The sequence below is a fragment of the Aulonocara sp. 'chitande type north' Nkhata Bay genome, linkage group LG7 (assembly GCF_057382095.1).
Source record: "Aulonocara sp. 'chitande type north' Nkhata Bay isolate Kocher_YH1m ecotype deep benthic linkage group LG7, A_spYH_male_GT1.1, whole genome shotgun sequence".
Classification (NCBI taxonomy): Eukaryota; Metazoa; Chordata; class Actinopteri; order Cichliformes; family Cichlidae; genus Aulonocara; species Aulonocara sp. 'chitande type north' Nkhata Bay.
In genome coordinates this window covers 22,516,635-22,538,601 of record NC_141350.1, presented here as the reverse complement: position 1 = coordinate 22,538,601, position 21,967 = coordinate 22,516,635, and the positions used below count along the sequence as shown (strand labels likewise).

The following is a 21,967-nucleotide window of genomic DNA, read 5'->3' as shown; positions in this document are numbered from 1 at the left end:
GTTTTTGTGGAATAACGACTGTATTTATTGCAGTTTGACTGCGTTCCCTTTATCCGTCGTGGTTGTCTTGAACGCGCACTGGTAGAAGGCGTGGTCAGGAAGTGACATGTCCGCGTCCTTATACGGAGGACCCTCGCCTTTCTCCGGTGACTTGTAGGTTAAATTAGTTTATCTTTTTCGTCTCAAAGTTTCGTCAGTTTTTGCTGGGACAGCGCCCTGCGGAGCTCAGCATGGGTACCGTCCATGCCAGGGTAAGCAAAACTCCGCTAAACGTGCGAGCTGGGACTTTGACCTCCGTGTCTGTGTTTAAGTGAGTTATCTGACAGAGCGGCTGCTGGAGTGAGAGGCCCTCTGCACTGTAATTCAACAAGATACAAACAAGGCTCAGGCATTCAGCTCACTGTACAGAGACTGGATTCATTCAGGCCACAAGTTGTAGTTTTTTATTAACCACGGTAAAATGCTAAGAAGCTATTCCAACTGTGTGTTTTAGACTCATAGCATGCTAGTGGTGTCTTTCCTTTTGCTGCAGTTTGAAAGGCTTTGGTGTGCTTAATGAACTTAAGTGAGGGTTGTTTTTTTCCCCCCACTGCTGTACTTATTATGTTTATGTATTTATCTAGTACAGGGCTGCGGGTATGGGTTTATTAATAAATGGGTCATATGTGAATAGGATAACGAGTGTCTCACATGTTTTATCGATGATACCATATCTTTAAAACTGAGCCAGATAGATGCAGTTTACTGACTTGCTTTAATAAGTAATAACAACAACAAAACTGTAAAAAAATTTTTTACAGTTTTGGTTGTAAGTAGTTTAAATATTTGTTTTGATTTTTTTCATCTGAATTTTGGAAATGATGGAGAACTTATTTTTAATTTAAAAATTAAAAAAAAAGAAAAGTAAATTATTGTAATTCCCGTTATGAAACCTTAACCTTTTAGAAGTATTTCCACAGACCTGACCTCAATGTCCCCAACAGTATATAGAGCCCCAAGCCTGAATCACCCTGTAAAAATAAAATAGATTCTATGCACATATTCACATATATGCACAATTAATTTCACAGTCATTTTTGTTTGTTCAGTAAAACACTCTGTGAAGTAATTATATATCCAATTATCCAATATATCCATTTTACTATGTCCTGCAGAGCCTAGACCCTCTGCCCATGCATGGGCCAGAGTTAGGAGTTCAAGCTGACGACATTGATGCTCCGGAGATGGACCAAGAGCCGAAACAAGAAGTTCTTGAAAATAAAGATGTAAGGTTTATTCTGTGCCAGATTGTAAATGGGACGTACTCTGATTACCACTGTCACATTGCAATACCCATCTTTACACTATAATTACACTCTGCTTGATAACTCTTAAAAAAGGTGTTTTCTTGACAATATCATTGTTTTAATATTATTTAGTATTATTTATATATATATTACAATTAGCCAATTTATCTAAATAATAACATTTATGTAAATACAAATATATAAATAAATGTATATTTTTTTCTCTTTGGGATCTTTACCATTTTTTTGTGCGTCTGTCTTCTCTGTTTTTCAGGTTGTGGTTCAACAAGTGCATATAGACGGGCTTGGAAGAACCAAAGAGGACCTGCTGACTTATGAAATCTCAGATGTTTTCCAGGCAAAGAACTTGATTGATGTAGGTACATATTAATATGTGTGAAATGATTGTTTCCTGTTCAGCTTATGGTTGTGAGTAGTTGTAACACATGGTTCAAACTGTTGTGCAGGTTATGCGAAAGTCCCATGAAGCGCGACAGAAGCTTCTGCGTCTCGGGATCTTCAGAAAAGTTGAAGTTGTTATCGACACCTCACGAGGTACTGGCAGTCACTGTGTGGTCTTCAAAAATGACTTTGTTATGATTACATATCAGACATATTACAATGAAGTCTTTATCTCAAACGTATAAGAAGAAATGGAAGAAAGCCAACCTATTCTCGTGATGAAAAATGTTGACCATGTCCTGCTCAAAAAGACATAGGAGGAAGCAAATGCTTGTTCATTCATATCTCTATTTAACTCATCATATTTCTTTTTGTTATAGAGTGTAATATATACATGCACACAAGCTTTAAATGTTAATAGTTATGACACTAAACTTTGACCACTGCAATCAAAATTTAGAGTTTAAGTATTTAACACCCTGTCTCATCTAAATACTTCTTTGTAAGTGTTTTTAATATATTCTTTTAACTGATTAACACACAGATTTTGTGCATCTGTTCAAATTCTTCTCCATACTATTCCAGATTTACTCCATAGACAGCTATTCACATGCTCTTCCTTGTTGTCCACACATAAATCTAAAAGTTATGACTGTCCAATTGCAGGCTTATTCATGTGAGATATAGTGGCAAGAAAAAGTAACTGAACCTTTTTGAAATGTTGTATTTATGAATACAGTTGTCTTAAAATATGGCCAGCCAATTTTCTGGGTCACAGTAATGTATAAACACAAGTTAGTTTTGACTAATAGCAGACAATTGATCTTATTGTTCATGCTGAATACATTATTCAAACTCACTTTTAGGTCATGGGCCATATACATGCCAATTTGCTCTCAAGTGGGCTGGAGAAATAAAACCAATGCATAATAACTACATAATTACAATGTTTTTCCTTCAGTTTTCACCTTTCTGTAAATGCAAAACAAGTTTATTCTTAGGACAGATAATCTCATCATATTTAAAGCAAAGTTAAAGACAGCTTAGTCCCCAAAATCTGTGCAATAGAGCTCTGTTTTTGTATGTTCATTTTCTGCTGTTACTAGATATACACATAAATTTACAGATCATATTGGAAAAGGCACAACTAACTTGTATAGAACTAGAAATACTTTTAATTCTACATACATTTTCATGCTTGTGTAGTAACAAACATGAAAACAGTGTTTTACCACCCTGCAACTTTCACAGTTTACATCCAGTGGCCCAAAGTTGACCTTGTCACTTGTCTGGATTCAGAATATGAATACCAAGACTACTGACATTTAAAGTGGAAACTAGAGTTGGCAAACCTTTAGTCCATGAAGTGAAACAACATTGATCTCAGGTTCAGGTCTCTAGATTCAGCTTAAGGTTTAAATGAGTTATAGGAGCTGGTTAATGTGCCAATACATGTCTCTACAATATGCAGGTTACCATGTTGACACACAACAGAAAAATTGTTGCACTTCTGCAGTTTGCTCACACACACTCCACATCAGTTTATACAAGTTTATAAACAAACCCGGGTAACTGGAAAGAACTCTACTACTTCCTTACTGGTACTGCATTGATGTAATTGCTTCTGAGTAAATGTATAGCAGTTAGATATTTTGATTTGTTTTCTCTTCAGGGGAGGATGCTCTTCCTAATGGCCTTGATGTGACCTTTGAGGTCACAGAGCTGAGACGTATGACAGGCAGCTACAACACAATGGTTGGAAACAATGAAGGCAGTATGGTTAGTGCCAAAAAGAGCTTATGTCATCTTCCACTCTCTGAAAGTAATGCAGTGTTGTATATTTTTCTCTGTGTGTGTTAATGCAGCTGTTTAGTTCAGTGTATTTTGAATATTATAAATATTAGGAAAATGCTGATCAGTTTGTTGATTCTCCTTCATTTCAGGTACTAGGCCTAAAATTACCCAATGTATTGGGTCGGGCAGAAAAACTGACATTCCAGTTCTCCTATGGTACCAAAGAGACATCATACGGTCTGTCTTTCTTCAAACCCCAACCAGGAAACTTTGAACGCAAGTAAGACATGAAAATGATGTGCACATAGGCATTACCTGTATTGAGTCACCCAATATCAATGTAGAAACAAGTTAAACAGTAGAATTTACATTTTTTTCAGTCTAGAAAATTAAATATTTTAAAATGTATTAAATCATAATGTTATACGTGTTTCTCTACTTGCTGTAAGTACCCTCACTATGCTGTTGTTGACATTGTGGATTAAGTAGGTAAATGTTTGAGCACTCTTTGCCGTAACTTTCAGTGGGTGTATTTTGTAATTGCAAAGCATTATTGTACTGATGTTTTCCACTTTTCATATCATTTTCAGTATCACTTTGAATGTCTACAAAGTCACAGGTCAGTTTCCATGGAGTTCACTGCGGGAGACGGATCGAGGCATATCTGCAGAACTGAGCGTAAATACCTGCCTATTTCTGTTTTGTACAACTAAACCTATTTAAACTGGAACATTCTTGAACATGGTTTTGATGAATTAACACATTTGAGTAATATTTCAAATTAGATGAGTTTAAGAAAAACTACCAGAAAGTATAAGAATGTTTTAAGAGCCATAAAGTTCATTTCTGAGTTGCAGTATTGCTCCAAAGACATAGTTTGGACTTTTCTTGCATAATCTAAAATAAATATATATATATATATCTTGGATAATATGTTGTCTCTAGCATTTCATAGGCCTTTATTTAATCATTATTCTTTTTTACTTGTAAGGAAACTGCTATATTATAAATATAGACATATATAAAAACTGGTGCTGTCAAAATTAACGCGTTAACGTAGATTAAGCCGCCATCACGATTAACACGATAAACATTTTTTAATGCTATTAACGCATCTGGAGTATGGAGGGCAGAATGACTCAAAATTCCTGAAATGTTTCTGTCCACACATTTCTAGCAGTTTGTCCAAGTAGTTACATTCGCACACGCGCAAATGGGCAGTAAATCTGGTAGTGACGGGCAGCTGAACCAATCACATTGTGCAAGAAGGAATTTTCTTTTTACTGAAGCACTTGCAGCTTAAAATATCACATTGACGCGAAGCATACTCTAGTCAGGGATGCTGCTAGGACTTTGGCTAACACGTCATCCAGCTTGCGACAAACCACTCACGGAGCATCGGGGGCTCAGAAAGTCTACCTCGGACATATTGACTAAAACAATTGCCAAGTGAATTACAACAAACTGCAGACCTTTTAATGTCGTTGAGAACACGCGCTTTGGTTCCTCATTTCAAGGACTTGAAGTGCCTCCCCAAGCGTTACACAGAGAGAGAGTGGATAAATGTTTTTTTTAACATGAATGTTCAAGATGTTCAGTAAACATGTTAAGTGCATATATTTTACCTTTTTTTCCGAGTCTGTTTGCTCATGCAAAATGAATTGCAATTAATATAGATTAGAAATGAATGATATATATATTAAATACAGGGAGTGCAGAATTATTAGGCAAATGAGTATTTTGTCCACATCATCCTCTTCATGCATGTTGTCTTACTCCAAGCTGTATAGGCTCGAAAGCCTACTACCAATTAAGCATATTAGATGATGTGCATCTCTGTAATGAGAAGGGGTGTGGTCTAATGACATCAACACCCTATATCAGGTGTGCATAATTATTAGGCAACGTCCTTTCCTTTGGCAAAATGGGTCAAAAGAAGGACTTGACAGGCTCAGAAAAGTCAAAAATAGTGAGATATCTTGCAGAGGGATGCAGCAGTCTCAAAATTGCAAAGCTTCTGAAGCGTGATCATCGAACAATCAAGCGTTTCATTCAAAATAGTCAACAGGGTCGCAAGAAGCGTGTGGAAAAACCAAGGCGCAAAATAACTGCCCATGAACTGAGAAAAGTCAAGCGTGCAGCTGCCAAGATGCCACTTGCCACCAGTTTGGCCATATTTCAGAGCTGCAACATCACTGGAGTGCCCAAAAGCACAAGGTGTGCAATACTCAGAGACATGGCCAAGGTAAGAAAGGCTGAAAGACGACCACCACTGAACAAGACACACAAGCTGAAACGTCAAGACTGGGCCAAGAAATATCTCAAGACTGGTTTTTCTAAGGTTTTATGGACTGATGAAATGAGAGTGAGTCTTGATGGGCCAGATGGATGGGCCCGTGGCTGGATTGGTAAAGGGCAGAGAGCTCCAGTCCGACTCAGACGCCAGCAAGGTGGAGGTGGAGTACTGGTTTGGGCTGGTATCATCAAAGATGAGCTTGTGGGGCCTTTTCGGGTTGAGGATGGAGTCAAGCTCAACTCCCAGTCCTACTGCCAGTTTCTGGAAGACACCTTCTTCAAGCAGTGGTACAGGAAGAAGTCTGCATCCTTCAAGAAAAACATGATTTTCATGCAGGACAATGCTCCATCACACGGGTCCAAGTACTCCACAGCGTGGCTGGCAAGAAAGGGTATAAAAGAAGAAAAACTAATGACATGGCCACCTCGTTCACCTGGGCCCTATTTCAGGAAGCCGGTTTAGAAAACTCAGAGTGAAAAACGATACTCAGGGTTGAGTAACCCCGAACTGTCCAACTCGGAATATTCGGTTTCAGAAAGGCTGATAACAATTAGTTCAATCAACGCGGAGTTGCTTTAACCCCAAATTAAGCGCGCGCACGAGGATACATAAAGCCCTGATTAGTGGAGCACAGATTAAGCGAGACACCATGGAGACGGAGGGAAAGAAGGCGCGGTCAATGTATTTTACAGCGCTTGAGGCCGAAATTCTGATGGCAGTATATGCCGATAACATGCAAATTTTGCAGAAAAAAAGTAACACAGCCTCAGCTGCAAAAGAAAGGGAGCATGCATGGCAAAACATAGCCGACAGAGTCAATGCGTGAGTGTTAATTTAAACATTGATCTAGGGATTTCCACCCATTTAACACGTTATTTTATTATATTTTATTTCATTTTTTATTTCATACATTTTATTTTGTGACGTGATGTGAGCGCAGGTGCAACCCAACAGGCCCCAAACGTTCCTGGCAGCAAGTAAATATAAAAATATAGTCCAAACAGGTAAGGTGTAATTGTATTATGAGCCATAGTGCTTGGTCTGTTTGTCCGATGTAAATCAATTGCAGTTAGAGGCTACATTAATTTCCCCTCTGTAAGCACTTATTGAAATTATCTGAGCATTACAAGTACATATTTGCTTACTCTGTATGCTCAAATGTGACCCATTATGGCCACTAGAAAAAAAGCGGAGGCCCGAAAAACAGGTGGGGGTCCTCCTCCACCACCACCACTCACAGAGCCTGGCCACTTGGCTTCCACATTTGTGATAATGTTGGCAGCATCACATATGATCTTCACAGTGCAGAGAACACAAATTAGCATCCATTACTAATAATGAAATAATTTGTTAGTTTGAAATGCTACAGGGAACTATGTACCTGTACATTGATGCTGTGGAAAGACTTCCTGTTCACATAGTCTCCTTCATTTACTGAAGGAGCAATGATTGGAATGTGAGTGCCATCTATACAGCCAATCACGCCTGGGAACCGTGAAAATAAATGTAAAATTTAAGTAGTAGTTCAAGTATCACCACATCATGAATTAAGTTTTGTTCATCCTGCTACCTGCAATTTTGTGGCATCCCTCTTTGATAAATCTTGTGGGTCTATGACCGGGGAACACCACAGACGAGTACAGGAGACGTTTCAGTGCAACTGTAACATTCCTGACTGCCCGACAGACGGTAGCCTTGGAAACGTGCTCAGCGTCACCAATATTATACAGAAAGCTCCCGTTTGCAAAAAACCGAAGTGCGATACAAATAATATGTACAGAACTGAGAGGATGTCCGCGATGTGTCACATGAGCAATATTAGGCCTGAGGATGTTATTCAAATAAATTGTAGATTGTGCTGAAAAACGGTAACGTTCACACAGGAAATCATCAGGAAATGATAAAATGTCCAAACGCGCTCTAATCACTCTCTCCCGGCGGAGAGCTCTGCGGAGAATTTGGGCTTCAGCATCTACTGGCTCTTCAAGGAAGGAGCACGCCATGTCTGACACTTCCTACAGTCAGGTTTCTGACAAAGAGGCGGAGAACGTCAGGGTTAGTTGAAGTAAACCTGCTAGGGGGCAGGTTAGCTTCACGGAGTGTGTCGTCATAGTAACTCACTCAGAATTAATCTAAACTCGCTTTGTGAAACCGAAAACCCAGAGTTTTCGTTAACTCAGGGTATACTTACTCAGAGTTTGCACTAAACCGGCTTCCTGAAATAGGGCCCTGATCTGAACCCCATTGAGAACCTGTGGTCCATCATCAAATGTGAGATTTACAAGGAGGGAAAACAGTACACCTCTCTGAACAGTGTCTGGGAGGCTGTGGTTGCTGTTGCACGCAATGTTGATGGTGAACAGATCAAAACACTGACAGAATCCATGGATGGCAGGCTTTTGAGTGTCCTTGCAAAGAAAGGTGGCTATATTGGTCGCTGGTTTGTTTTTGTTTTGTTTTTGAATGTGTTGAATTCTCCCAATTCTTTGAATCTTTGGGCTGAAGGAAGGACAATACTCGGTGTATAAATGCTCAATCAACAATCATTTATTTCCATACATTTCAACAATAAGAGCATTACAACGTCCGGACGGGAGAGATGCCTGCAGAGGTTCGACAGCATGTCTCAAAATGGTGGCAACTTTCACAGACTTTTATAGCTAATCCCAGCCCCCCTCTTTGTCATAAAAGCTGCATCTTCACATGTTTTTCTAATTCTTAGTGAGCCTGGCTCCTGACCTTGCCTCCCTGTCTTTCTGTGTGAAATTGGAAGGGGGGTAAAGAATGTGGTTTTATCTCTTCTGCCCAGACACCTAGTCTCCCTCTTACGGCCTTCTTCACATGATTCAGCAATAAAACATTCTCAAGAAAACAGTGTCAGACATTCACAGCTGATCAAGGATACAGAGTAATGCACATTTTGTCTAATGAACTACAAATGATTATGTTTCTTTTATTCAAGAGTATAATAGAGACTAAACTACATACATAGCACACCATTAGAACTAAAGGATAATATATGGCCTGCAGCTGTTAAGCTAATTTACTACATTGACTACTGGTCATAAAATGGCATATGTTTAACTACTAGTCTTTAACAACAAATGTCAGAGATGTATATTTGTGAATGTGGAGATGTTATATTGGTGTCACTGGTAAAAATAAATAATTGAAATGGGTATATATTTGTTTTTTGTTAAGTTGCCTAATAATTATGCACAGTAATAGTCACCTGCACACACAGATATCCCCCTAAAATAGCTAAAACTAAAAACAAACTAAAAACTACTTCCAAAAACATTCAGCTTTGATATTAATGAGTTTTTTGGGTTCACTGAGAACATGGTTGTTGTTCAATAATAACATTATTCCTCAAAAATACAACAATAATTCTGCACTCCCTGTGTGTGTGTGTGTGTGTGTGTGTGTGTGTGTGTGTGTGTGTGTGTGTGTGTGTGTGTGTGTGTGTGTGTGTGTGTGTGTGTGTGTGTGTGTGTGTGTGTGTGTGTGTGTATATACATATATAGTTTTTTTTTTTTAAATTGTATTTCACAGGACTGAACCTGTGCTAAAAGAAAACTATTAAAATTCTCTTTGAGTGTAAGCATACATTCTTTGTGTTTATTCCCCATTGACTTCATTATATTGCATAAATGTCTGTTACAAGCTTAAATATAAAGTTGAAAAAGTGTAATTACAGCTATCAATCAAGTAATTGCGATTAATCACGATTAATTACAGAAAATTGTGAGATTAATTAGTTAATTTTTTTAATCTATTGACAGCACTAATAAAAAAATTAATGTAGCTTCTGGAAACTCTGGAAAGTCAAGCTAAATCTGAAGAGCCATAAACCTGATCACCAGTAGCAGGCGTCTCCTCTGCTTGCCAAAAGAAGTTTGATTAGATTGTGTAGAAGTGGAAAAAGGGCCATTTAGCTCACTCGGTAAACAATTTCCTGATAAATTCAAAGGCTCAGTCACATGTTTGAAGTCTTTATTTTAAACAACAAGACTTTCATTTTGTAAATTACAGCCCCTACTTACTGCTTTAGGGTGTGTCTCAGTCATCGCGTGATTGACAGTCGTTACCGTTTCAGACGTCATTGTTCTTTTGTTTCTCAATCAGATCCACCCATCGTTCATTTCATCCAGTTTCTAAACAATCAGGAATCAACACTAAAAATGCTTTCACAATGGGTTTTCATTAATCAATCGCTGATATCAAATTGTCCATCTTTTATGTATAGACTGTGGTTATACAGAATTGAATTCTATACAAACAACAGTTATTAAATGACATCTGATTATCAATACCCATAGTTTCCTGTGTGGAAGACCAGCCAAACTCTGAAGTGGGAAGGAGTATGGAGAGAGCTTGGCTGTCTGGCCCGCACTGCCTCTTTTCCTATACGGGAGGAGAGCGGCCATTCTCTGAAGTCCTCACTCTCGGTATTTCTCTGTTTGTTTTTTGTTTTTAAATTAAAATTTATTTGTTTTACAGTGAGGTTACAGTGAAGTTAAATGCTTATTTTGAAAAGTGGAAAAAGCCTGAATTTTCTCAAAGGCTCCATGGAAATAAACCTGCAAATATGATGTTTTGAATTGCAGCATGGTATGGTGATTGACACCAGAAACTCCTCCATCCTTCCCAGGAAGGGTGGTCTGTTGAAGATCCATCAGGTTTGTTGTTCACCACTAAATTAGATCTATTTTAAATGCTATGTAGAAAGTTAGTGACTATTATCATACACAAGCTTGACATTTTGTTTGGTGGTTGTGTAGGAACTTGCTGGTTACACTGGGGGAGATGCCAGTTTCTTAAAGGAAGACTTTGAGATCCAGCTCAACAAAACACTCTTCTGGGACTCAGTGAGATTTTTCATTTTACATTTCAGTCAGTTGCCACAAAATCTTCCCTAAAATTAGCCTGTTAAAAAGGCTGTTGTGCTGATTAGATAGCTTTACTAGCCAATTCATTGACTATATATGATTAATGATTATTGATGTCCAATAATAAAGTAATGGAAAAAATGGCCTGTTAACGGCTGGCCTCTTTTTGCTGATTCAGCTTGACTAAACACTGAATTTTTCCCTCAGGTCCTTTCTGCCTCATTGTGGGGTGGTTTGCTTCTACCCATTGGTGATAAGCCGACAAGTATAGCAGACAGGTAAAAACTCACAGCACACTGGCATTACTAACCAGAGGTTTGATGGTCCTAGAGCTTTGTAAATTAGGCTGTTGAAAGTGATGTTGCTGTCCAACATCTATAATGGTTAGCATTTAAATCTTTAAAAGACCACTTTTTATAATGGGAAACTTGGGTGGTGTCTGTAGTTACAAATAGGATCTTTTTCTACTAATTCAAAGCAGATTTATCTGCCTCCCTTAATGACTGTCTGACTCTGGTGTGGCTCAAAAATTTAAACTGTCTAGTCTTATCCCTAAAACCATCCATCAATCGTTTTCTTCCACTTATCCAGTTCAGGGTTGTGGGTGGGCTGGAGTCTGTTCCAATTGCTTTAGCAAAAGACATATAAAGTTCAGTTTAATTTAAATTTGTTGTGTGTTTTGTACTTTGTTGATATTCTAGGTTCTATCTTGGTGGCCCCACCAGTATCAGGGGTTTCAGTATGTACAGTATGGGCCCACAGAGTGAAGGTGAGGCATTATCTCAGATAAGCTGCTTGGTAACCAGAATGAAGTTTGATGATTAATTGAAAGGTTATGTGCTGGCTTTACTGGTATGGCAGGTGACTACCTGGGGGGAGAAGCCTACTGGGCTGGAGGCCTCCACCTCTACACCCCTCTACCCTTCAGACCAGGCATGGGAGGCTTTGGTGACCTCTTCCGAACCCACTTCTTCCTCAATGCCGGGAACCTTTGTAACCTCAACTATGGTGAGCTTTTAAAACAGATGAGCACTATGTGTAATTCTTCTGACAACGTAGTGTTTTATTCTATTGTATATAATATCTTATTCTTATTATCCTATCCTATTCCATTGTTTTTCTTAATTTTTGCTACTGTAACTTTGCACTGTCCACTTTCTGCAACAAATTTCCCACGTGTGGGACTAATAAAGGTTTATCTTATCTTATCTCTCTCTTATGCTTATTTTTTACCAAGACCGGATTAGGATTTTATGTTGTTAGGACAAGTATTGCTCAGATTATGAATACATGCATTTGCCTATATGGTTGGGTTCATATGTACATTTTTGTTCAGGTGAGGGGCCACAAGCGCATTTGAAGAAACTGGCTGAATGTATACGTTGGTCATATGGACTGGGCATTGTGCTGCGCTTGGGGAACATTGCCAGGCTTGAGCTGAATTACTGCATTCCCATGGGAGTCCAAAGTGGAGACAGGTAATGCTAATTTTATCAGCTAGTCTAAGCTAAGCTGATTGGGACTTATTTACGGTTTCTTTAAAGAAATATTAGGCCAATAGAATCACTGTAAATAGATGATGAATGATGAATTTTAGTCTGAAAAGAACAACACATTCTAACTGACCGCAATCAAATTAAGTATAGTGGTGGTTTCTTTAACGTCACTAATTAATTTACTGTACATTACAGATCTGTTTAAATGTGACACTAAAGAACTTATTACTCTAAGTTTGACAAGTGTGAAACTGTGTCTGAACATTGCTATGGGAAAATTAAGAAATGGATTACTTAAAAAAAATCTGTATTACATTGCAGTTGTAATGATGTGCAACAGAAATAAGCTAATAATTGTCTTTCAATTACATTTCAATGATTCTTTATTGTCTTTGCAGGATATGTGACGGGGTCCAGTTTGGAGCGGGAATCAGATTCTTATAAAACTGCATTTCTTTCCTGCCAGATAATTGCTTGTACATAATTGTTGCAACCAGTTTAGTTCAATAAAACTATTTGCACTGACTTTCTGTTGTGATCTGTGTTTTCTTATCATTACATTAGTGAGAAATGAAACAACTGGTCAACAGACCTGACCTTGAGTATGCCACAAAACTAGCTACGGATGGACAAAGAAAGCTCTATGAATCTAGGTCTTTATTTCCAAAGACTAAATTAAGACCTGTAACTTTGCCTTGTGGGCATATACAAATACATGCTACAAACCGATGGGCATTCAGCCTTAAACCACTGCCTCCTTCCTTTTGTGCAACTAGAATTTTTGTGTGGCTGATTAGAAATATATTTTTTTAAAAGAAACATAAACGTGTTTACACTGCCTATACAAGCAGTGTAAAACAAAAAAAATATGTATATATATAAGGGGCATTATACCAATAAAAATAGTATTACTTTACCCGTACTTATTAGTTAATGTATTATCTGTTTACGCTTAGTTTAGGGCCACAGACCACACAACTTCTTGACATGAGTAGTTTAACTGCGCATCGATTTGGCGCACACTCGTGTCACGTGCCTGCTGACGCTATGCGATTGGCCAAACCCGCGCATGCGCTGCACTCGGTATTCCGTAGCTTTTTTTAGCCAGCACGCCAGAGAGTAGCGCGAAGAAGACAGGCAGTAGGGGTATTCATTCAGGGGCTTCTTGAAATTTCATCTTTCCGTCCCGTTTCCTGACAAGGTAGCTCTCCACATTACGGCGTTGTTTGTTTCGCAGTCGTCCGGCGCGGAGCAAAAGCAACCTGCGACGGGTTTTACTTTGTGGATTTTTCAGAGGTCTTATCTGTGAGTAGCAGTCGCTTGAAATCACGCTGATGGCGGTCACAATTGAGGATCTCTATCGTAGCTACGGGATCCTTGCTGATGCCAAGGACAACCTCAGTCAGGTAAATAAACATCACCTTGTACGTTTTAAACTGAACATTTTCATGTTGCCTTGCAGCAGTGTATTCTTTTACTTTCAACGTTGATAACTTTTCTGGTTTACATAACATTTGTTTGTGTGTGCTAAGCTAACTGTAGCTAGTTATAGTAATGACCGGGCTAATGTTAATAGCTTCGCCGTGGCGATCCATAAGCCAAACCAAGTTTACTACTACATTCATTATTTTCAAGATGAAGTTTTAAACTTGTCCACTCGCAAAACACTTTTTCACTTAGGCCACAAATAGGAAGCGGCGATAGTTTTATTCAAATTTCACCGCGATCTATCTCATTTAGGATGTTATCCTATACGTGGACATTTTGGTCATATACAGAAACCATGATAAAGCTCAGGTTTTAGAAATTAAAAAGCTAAATGAAAGCGTTATTAAACATTTTGACATCTTAAAAAATATGTTGGATATATCTGGGGTGCATATGTTTATTGTGACTGAGCTAGATTTTTTTACAAAGTGATTTCATTTTAATAACTATTCATATAATAAGCTGAAAAGATTAAGTGAGGTAAACTTAAAAAAATAAGCAAACCCATTTTGCAAATAAACTGAAAACTACAGAACTGTAATCACTTTTTGTGATTTTTTTTTTTTTTCCCAGACCCATCATTAGATTGACTTTTGAAAATCAGTTAACCGATTTTTGTTGGTAGAACAACAAAGAAAGTGACTAGTATGCTGTGCTCCTTCAACATGTATGCCATTTTTATTTCTTTATTTCTTACCTTTTAGTTTTTCTCGAATCCCCATGTCCCCAGAGTTTAACTCGATCTATACTTAACCTTGGGGTATATTTATTGTCCCAAGTAACGACTGCCATGTCCCATCATTCTGCAGCACAAAGATGCCTACCAGGTAATAGTGGATGGTGTGAAGGGTGGCCCCAAGGAGAAGCGTCTGGCAGCACAGTTTATTCCCAAGTTCTTCAGCAGCTTTCCTGAACTTGCAGATGCAGCTATTAATGCCCAACTAGATCTCTGTGAAGATGAGGATGTTTCGGTGAGTATTAACTAACATATGTAGCCATGAATCTAAATACCTCCAACAGTAGCTACAAATTTTGATTTGCCTGTTTCCAGATTGATATTGGGGATCTTTCAGGGACTGAATGTGTTCCCGATATTCATTTTTATTTTATTTATTTATTTTTCTGTGTACTTTTCATTGACCAGATCCGACGTCAGGCCATCAAAGAGCTCCCGCGCTTTGCAACTGGTGACAACATCCCCAGAGTTGCAGATATTCTCACTCAGCTTCTTCAGACAGGTAACAATTTTTCAGATTTCACAAAGCTACTCAGACCCCACCAGTATTGTTTATCTCTGCTAATGTTTATTGACGTTTTTGTGCTTTCAGATGATACGGCTGAGTTTAACCAAGTGAATGCAGCACTTATTTCTATCTTCAAAATGGATGCCAGGGGTGAGTTTCTCTTTCCCCTGGGGGAAAACTGAAATGCAGCTAGGCCTGTTTTAATTATTAAAATGGACGTTGTTCACCTTGCCAGCTTTTTTTCTGCTTATAACCCTGGGATATTGGAGTGCAAACATTTACCTGAGAATATATTTACTTATTTACTTGTGCGTAATATCATGCTGTAACACATGTATTAAATGTTTATTCAGAAAGGACACTCCATATATATCACAACATTTTTTTTTTTTTTTTCTGTCATTCAGGAACCCTTGGGGGACTCTTCTCTCAGATCCTGCAGGGAGAGGATATAGTGCGAGAAAGGGCCATCAAGTTTCTGTCAACTAAACTGAAGACCCTGCCAGAGGATGTCATGACAAAGGAGGTGGAGGAGTACGTCTTTGCAGAAACAAAGAAGGTTTGTAGATAGTGTAGAACTGATTAACGAGTGATCGTTGCTCTGTGTCTGAATGTAACAAGGGTAATTTACATGAGAAGACACGTGGCTGTCTAGACTAGGGGTGTGTATAGAGTGCTGATTGTTTTGGGTGTGCCTGATGATCTTGTCTTTGTTTTGTTAATTACTGACATCGACTAACCTGTGACGATGTGAATCCCTCAACCCTTGCTTAATCCATTTAAGTGCAGTTGTTTTGGGTATGACCTTAAAAAGCAGAGGTGAGTTTCTCTCACTTGCCTATTGGCTACTTTCATCGAAACTGAGCTACCCTTAGTGGTCCTTCGTAGAGAAGGGCGAGTAAACACGTAAACAAGCAGCTGTGTGTTTTTTTGTTTTTTTTTTTTTTTTTTTTTTTTTTTTTTTTTTATGTAAATCAAAGGACCAATTTTGAGTGTGCCGTATCTTCCAAAAAACACTTTAATAACGACGGCCCGCTAACATGCTCTACCAAAAATAGTGCTTTGTCGTGTATCTGATGGACGAAAGCTAAACCAGTTCCACACCACTGAAGTTGCAGCATTTTTACAAACCAATTCTGGTTCATCCGTTTCATTCAACAATCCGCTTTCGCCCTTCTCATTCTCCATCGCCGCCATGTGCGTATGAAAACAAAGGCACTGCACATGCGCGTTTTACCCATATTCTATCGCAATATTTAATTTTCTTATCGTTGCCCAACATTATACCGGTATTAACGTGAACGGTATGATATGGCCCAGTCCTTCATTGGCATGTATAGCTGTCCAGTAGGTATTGGACCATGCATTTAGCATTGCAAAAAAATCTTTGTTGACCAAATTTAGGTTGGCTGTAGGAAAAAAAAAAAAATTGACAAGTTGCAACAAGTCACAAATGAACATTTTTGCATAACAAGACAAGAACACATTCTGAGCAGTTGTTTCTCTTCTCTGCAGGTGATGGAGGATGTGACAGGAGAGGAGTTTGTGCTGTTGATGCGTGTAGTGTCGGGTCTACGGGTACTGCAGACTGTAAATGGGAGGCAGCAGCTGGTGGAGCTGGTGGTGGAGCAAGCTTTCCTGGAGCAGGCCCTCAACCCAGCTGACCCTGACACTGTGGACCGCCTGCTGCAGTGTACACGCCAGGCCCTACCACTGTTCTCTGTAAGTACAACTTATGCACTTTAAAGCAGAGGTGTTAAAATCAATGGTCTATTCAGTTAAAATGTACTTTTACTTTGAGTTATGTTACTTTATATAATTAGTCATGTTTTTTTGGGTTTTTTTTTGTCTTTTGTAGAAAAATGTCCATTCCACACGTTTTGTAACCTACTTCTGTGAACACGTCCTGCCAAACCTCAGCGCCCTGACAAGTCCTGTGGCTGAGTTGGACATTCAGTTGGAAGTGAGTACCTTTAACTGTAAATGAGTGATCCTGAAGTGAGTTTAAAATGTAATACTGGTTAGTGTATCACGCTCACTCTTATGTAGTTGTATGTGGATGTTGTGAAATTAGTTTAATATTAATACAGTTGTGTATTATCAGTATTTATATCTTGTAAGAGGAAATCAACCTGCTGGGTGTCCCTCTCTCAGTGATCTCTAAAGATGACAGAGCACCTATCAAGCGCAAATTGATATCACTATGTTGAGTACAACAAACTTCCTCAACCACATTCAGATCACACCCTCTCAGACTTTTCTGGTGGAAAACCTGTAATTCTACCCCCAAATTTCTGCTGGTCAGTAGCGGTGCACACAAAGTATAGTTTTCTAGGTTGTATTTATTCAGCTCAGCCCAGCAATGACTGGCATGACAAATATGGTGACTGGTGTGAGGTCAAGATTCATAACTTTTGACATTTGGTGAGTAGTTGTAGTAGTAAACAAAGGCAGCATGACAGCCACCTGTTAGGGGTGTTAGCCAAATGCATGTTGCTAATGGGTCATTAGTCTGCACCATGTAACAATGCTTCTCATTAGCGATGCATATTACACTGAGATCTGCTAAGCTCTCTCTATCTCTGTCTCTGTGTAGGTGCTAAAGCTGTTGGCTGAGATGAGTCCGTTCTGTGGAGATATGGAAAAGCTGGAGGCCAACCTCAACATGCTGTTTACCAAGCTGCTGGTAAGAAAGACTTGTCCTGTTTTACTTGGACTGAATAAGGAATACATGGAAATGCATCAGAATCATCCAAGTCCACCAGTAGTTTCTCTCAGATTCTGAAACGTTCTTATTTTTTTTTTAATTTTTGTTTTATGTTAACATTTATGCAGGCTGGTCAGTCAGTTTTTGCTCTTTCCTTTTCCATGATTACATTGTTCCATATCCTCCTGATAATCAGCCTATTCAGTTATGTCCTCTGGACATTTGCTTTTGGTCTGTATCTTTTGACTCATTTGAGCTACCCTGCTTAGTCCTGATGTACTAAATAGAGGACATCTTGGGCTTTCCATTGATATCGCATGTGTTTGGGTGGCCTCTTTAAGCTCCAAAGAGGAAGGAAATCACCAAAAAGCGGGAAAATTCTTTTCTTTTTTTCTTTTTTTCTTTTTTTTCCCCCTTGGTTCTCAGAAGGATATGGTCTGTTTTAGTGACAATACGATCCCCAAAATGTAGTCGTCAGTACCAATATAAATAGAATTAAACCATTCTCAATACCTAGTTTAATATAAAAAAAAAAGGAATGCTCTTCCCATGTACTTAAATAACAATAAAATAAACTCCTTTTATTAAAAAGTTGTCTGAAAACACTGACATGCTGGCACATCATTTGTTTGAAATGTTGTTTTAACAGATGTTTCCAGTGTCTGAATGGGGAACAGTCTAATATTGTATTCATTTATTTCAAATCACCATGAAAGTTTGAGCTTCCTCAGACAAATGCTGCGTTAATCCAAATAATATTTTCATTATTTTTCATACTTTTTTTTTTTGTTTATTTAGGAGTTTATGCCGCTGCCTCCAGAAGAAGTGGAGAATGGTGAGAATTCGGCAAGCGAGGAACCCAAACTACAGTTCAGCTATGTAGAGTGTCTCCTGTACAGCTTCCACCAGCTGGGCAAGAAGCTGCCAGACTTCCTTCTTGACAAAGTGGACGCTGAGCGCCTTAAAGACTTCAAGATCAGGTGAGGAATCAACTCAGTTTGTTGATAAAATCAAATGGTTTACACGAAGTGTGAATTTTAGCAAGTCTGTTGTGTTTGACGTAGATCATCGGCAGACTTTTGACTAAATTAATAGAGTCACTATAAATTTAAATGTACTTTCTGTTTTACAGGTTACAGTATTTTGCCAGAGGCCTGCAAGTTTACATCAGACAGCTGCGAGTAGCACTGCAAGGAAAGACGGGAGATGCTCTAAAGACTGAAGAGGTAACATCTGTCAGCTGACATGTAATTGTTTAATATACTAGGAACTAGTTAACTAAGCAATCAATGACAGATCAGAAAAGGGTAATTTTGTTCTTTCAACAGCCCTGCTGTAAAGTATCATTGACTAAGTTGTGTTTATGTAATCAGAACAAGATCAAAGTGGTGGCCCTCAAGATCACAAACAACATCAACGTCCTCATCAAGGTAAGGCGTGAGCCTGTCTAATTTAATAAACCACACTAGGTTGCTTATATTTTGTGGTCAGTTAATAAACCAGATGAATAAAATGTAATTTGCTGATTGCTGTGTTCTGTCTTCTAATTGGTTGGGTTTGTTTTCTTTCTTCTTTTTTTTCGTTTCTCCATTGCAGGATCTCTTCCACAACCCTCCATCATACAAGAGCACAGTCACTCTGTCCTGGAAACCTGTACAGAAGGCAGAGGCTGTAGCGTAAGTCAGCTCCTCCTTCTTGTTAATGTTACTTCTAGTCAGAGATGTTAGAAATACTTGTAATGTAGCAGTGAGGCTTGATGTGTGGAATCTGAATTGGAGCTTCATATACCTTTCTTCTTGTTTTTAGGCTTAAGCGTCCATCAACTGAGGAGATGGGATCAGGAGGCAGCACAAAAAAACAGATCTCTCCTCAGTCCCGGAGGGACGCACGACAGATCTACAATCCTCCCAGTGGCAAGTACAGCGCCTCCATTGGAAACTTTAACTATGGTGAGTGTTTGGTGGCACTTTGGGGTTTTTACACTGTTGTGTCACATGTTGACATTATTTATTTTATGTCAAGACAGCTATAGTAGAGGAAACAAATAGAATTTCCTTTCTGTATCTGGAATCTGCAGTATAACTTTGGATAACTGCCCAGACTTTGGGTTAATCTTGGAACCCTTAACTTGAGTGGAATTCACATGTGGGTCATTTTGTGGACATCTTTGGCTAGTGAAGAATTACTAGTATGCAACTTACCCAGACACTCCTCCAAAACAAAACTGTGTGTAGCCCCATGATATTGATTGTACACTACCACTTGGAGAAAGTATACAGTTAAAAGATATACTGCATTTGAAGTTCATGTAGCCAAAGACTGCTCAATGACAGTGCTTAGTACTGCTCTGACTACAGTCTAATGTAAGTCAGAACATTTCCACCACCAAATATCCTGCCCTTTGTCTACAAATACCTACACTACTGTACAAATAAGTTCATAGTACATTGACAATAAATATCAGTTTACGTATCAATGTTGGGCAACAGGATCTCATTTAGGTAAAAGGATGGCTTACTGGAGAAAAACTGCACATTTTAAATGTGTTTGTGACACACAACTCCCCATCAGATCATTGCCACACTCATGTTAAGACATTTTTACAACGTGATTGAAGTCCAATATGACACTAACCTGCTTGTTTTTGACATTTTTCACTCTAGAGCAGCGTGGTGGCTTCAGAGGAGGCCGCGGAAGAGGTTTCGGAGGCAGAGGCAACAGGAGCCGAGGCCGGATCTACTGAGGCGGACACACAAACGCAGAGTACATATTGCTCATAGAACTGCATCACATCAGGATTTTTTTCCCACACCACCACGGACTATTTTTCATCTACTTAACTTTTTTTTTTATTATTATTTTTTTAACTTGTACGGAGGATTTTTATTTGCTATGTTTTGGGAGGGGAGGGGAATTCTGCCTTCAGAACATCAGAAAACAGACTTTTCTACTTGCCACTTCAGCATTTACTTCCTGTATTCTTCTCATGTGTGGTCATAAAAAAAATGTAAATGTGTTTTTGCCCCTCGAGTTTTAAACATTATTCTGTGTATTTTTGTGGAACAAAAGACTGCCAAGTTGTAACCGATAAATATTTTTGTCAGATTGTAGTAGAAAAAGATGATGATCCTCTTGTTTTGCAACATGTTAATGAATGCTTTTTGTTTCTGTTTTATTTAATCTTGGTTTTCTTTTTTTTATTTGAGTTTAATTTCAATTGGCTGATTGTGCTACTTTGTATGAATCAATGAAGTAGTTTCATTGGATTTTTATGATAAACTTGTATGGAAGTATGAACTATAAGGTTTTGTTGTATTTGTTGTCAGATTGCAAATTTGGTATCACATCAGGATAACACAAAACACCTCCACCCTAAATCTTCAGATTTTTATCAGAGCACTACTTGAATCAAACTTTGAAACCTTTTCCAAGCTTGTTGAATTCTCCTCCTTCCATTCTTTCTGCCCCACCACCTTTTCACTCACAAACCTGTTCATCTCATTTGGCATTTCTACCCTCCTGCCTTTCCTTTTCCCTTTTTCTGTTTGCTCTCGTAAATCTGTACCAAACCAGAGTGAAGACGGGATAAATTTAGCCCACGATTTCTGGCATCTACAAATAGAATACACATGAGTGCCTTCTCCCCTGTCTATATGACTTCATCAGTCTTCCCCTCCCCAATCGGGTAAGTGTGTGTGTCTCAGAGCTTTGAAGAAGAAAAGGGTAGAATTTGGCTCTCAGTAATAGAAAGGAATATAAATAGTTGCTGCCTTGTTTAAATACAGACTTTATTTAAACACCCAGGTGGTGGAGGATGTGCTTCTTTTAGGCACATTGAGACATGCATACAGGCATCGTAATAAGAAGGGGCTAACTTGTGTATTTTTAGCTTTATATTTTTAGTCTCAGGATCAACTACAAACTTTGGTTTACAGTTCAACATAATAACTTATAAGCCTTTACTGGTGCTTGATATAGCCCCAGTTCATCTGCGTGTTTGTCCTTGAAGCCCAGAGTTGTGATTTGGCTTTTGCCTAAATACTTCACCTTATAATGTGGAACTGTGGTCACCATTGATATGACTGCCTTTCCTGCACAACCCGTGCTTGTGATAAGATTAAGGAATATTATTCCTTGAATATAATTGAAACTGGTGTTTTAGTACATGTTATTTTTTTTAACACACATTTAACCGTCTCCCTCTAGTCAGTTGTTTGGATTCACAGTTTAGTGACTGAATTTTTGAGGATAAAGGGTTTTGTACGTTGTTTTACTTGTAATTGAAGCAACACACGAGGCAAGCTGTACTGGATTACCTCAGTCCATCTCTAAAGCAAACCTAACTTGGTGCATGGCTGTCGT

The 21,967-nt window shown here is 38.6% G+C and overlaps 2 protein-coding genes across 3 annotated transcripts; both read left to right on the top strand.

Annotated features, from left to right (window-relative positions):
• The first annotated feature begins 79 nt into the window (after positions 1-79).
• Positions 80-12,747, top strand: samm50 (SAMM50 sorting and assembly machinery component). 2 transcript variants are annotated; one of them, XM_086299429.1, is made up of 15 exons: positions 80-251; positions 1,155-1,265; positions 1,561-1,662; positions 1,754-1,841; positions 3,361-3,467; positions 3,632-3,762; positions 4,073-4,160; positions 10,101-10,229; positions 10,389-10,460; positions 10,563-10,649; positions 10,878-10,948; positions 11,372-11,441; positions 11,525-11,678; positions 12,007-12,148; positions 12,565-12,747. In XM_086299429.1, the coding sequence occupies exons 1-15, from the start codon at positions 231-233 to the stop codon at positions 12,608-12,610; spliced, it is 1,419 nt and encodes a 472-aa protein (XP_086155555.1). In that variant the 5' UTR covers positions 80-230; the 3' UTR covers positions 12,611-12,747. The 2 variants fall into 2 exon arrangements, with proteins under 2 accessions (XP_086155555.1, XP_086155556.1); XM_086299430.1 differs by having other exon boundaries at positions 81-251; positions 11,372-11,439; positions 11,532-11,678.
• Positions 12,748-13,282: 535 nt separating this feature from the next.
• Positions 13,283-20,986, top strand: api5 (apoptosis inhibitor 5). The gene is made up of 14 exons (XM_086299427.1): positions 13,283-13,572; positions 14,464-14,625; positions 14,799-14,892; positions 14,983-15,048; positions 15,306-15,457; positions 16,414-16,620; positions 16,757-16,861; positions 17,495-17,584; positions 18,404-18,585; positions 18,738-18,831; positions 18,979-19,035; positions 19,202-19,281; positions 19,412-19,554; positions 20,269-20,986. Exons 1-14 carry the CDS (start codon positions 13,501-13,503, stop codon positions 20,346-20,348), a joined length of 1,584 nt encoding a protein of 527 aa, XP_086155553.1. The 5' UTR covers positions 13,283-13,500; the 3' UTR covers positions 20,349-20,986.
• Positions 20,987-21,967: the final 981 nt, after the last annotated feature.

Excerpts from the sequence above, each read along its gene's own strand:
- samm50 (XM_086299429.1), top strand. The coding sequence starts at position 231 with ATGGGTACCGTCCATGCCAGG. Across the intron at positions 10,949-11,371 it reads CCGACAAGTATAGCAGACAG|GTTCTATCTTGGTGGCCCCA; the intron begins GTAAAAACTCAC and ends TTGATATTCTAG. Across the intron at positions 12,149-12,564 it reads GGAGTCCAAAGTGGAGACAG|GATATGTGACGGGGTCCAGT; the intron begins GTAATGCTAATT and ends TTGTCTTTGCAG.
- api5 (XM_086299427.1), top strand. The coding sequence starts at position 13,501 with ATGGCGGTCACAATTGAGGATCTCTATCGTAGCTACGGGATCCTTGCT. Across the intron at positions 14,626-14,798 it reads GTGAAGATGAGGATGTTTCG|ATCCGACGTCAGGCCATCAA; the intron begins GTGAGTATTAAC and ends TTCATTGACCAG. Across the intron at positions 16,621-16,756 it reads AGGCCCTACCACTGTTCTCT|AAAAATGTCCATTCCACACG; the intron begins GTAAGTACAACT and ends TGTCTTTTGTAG.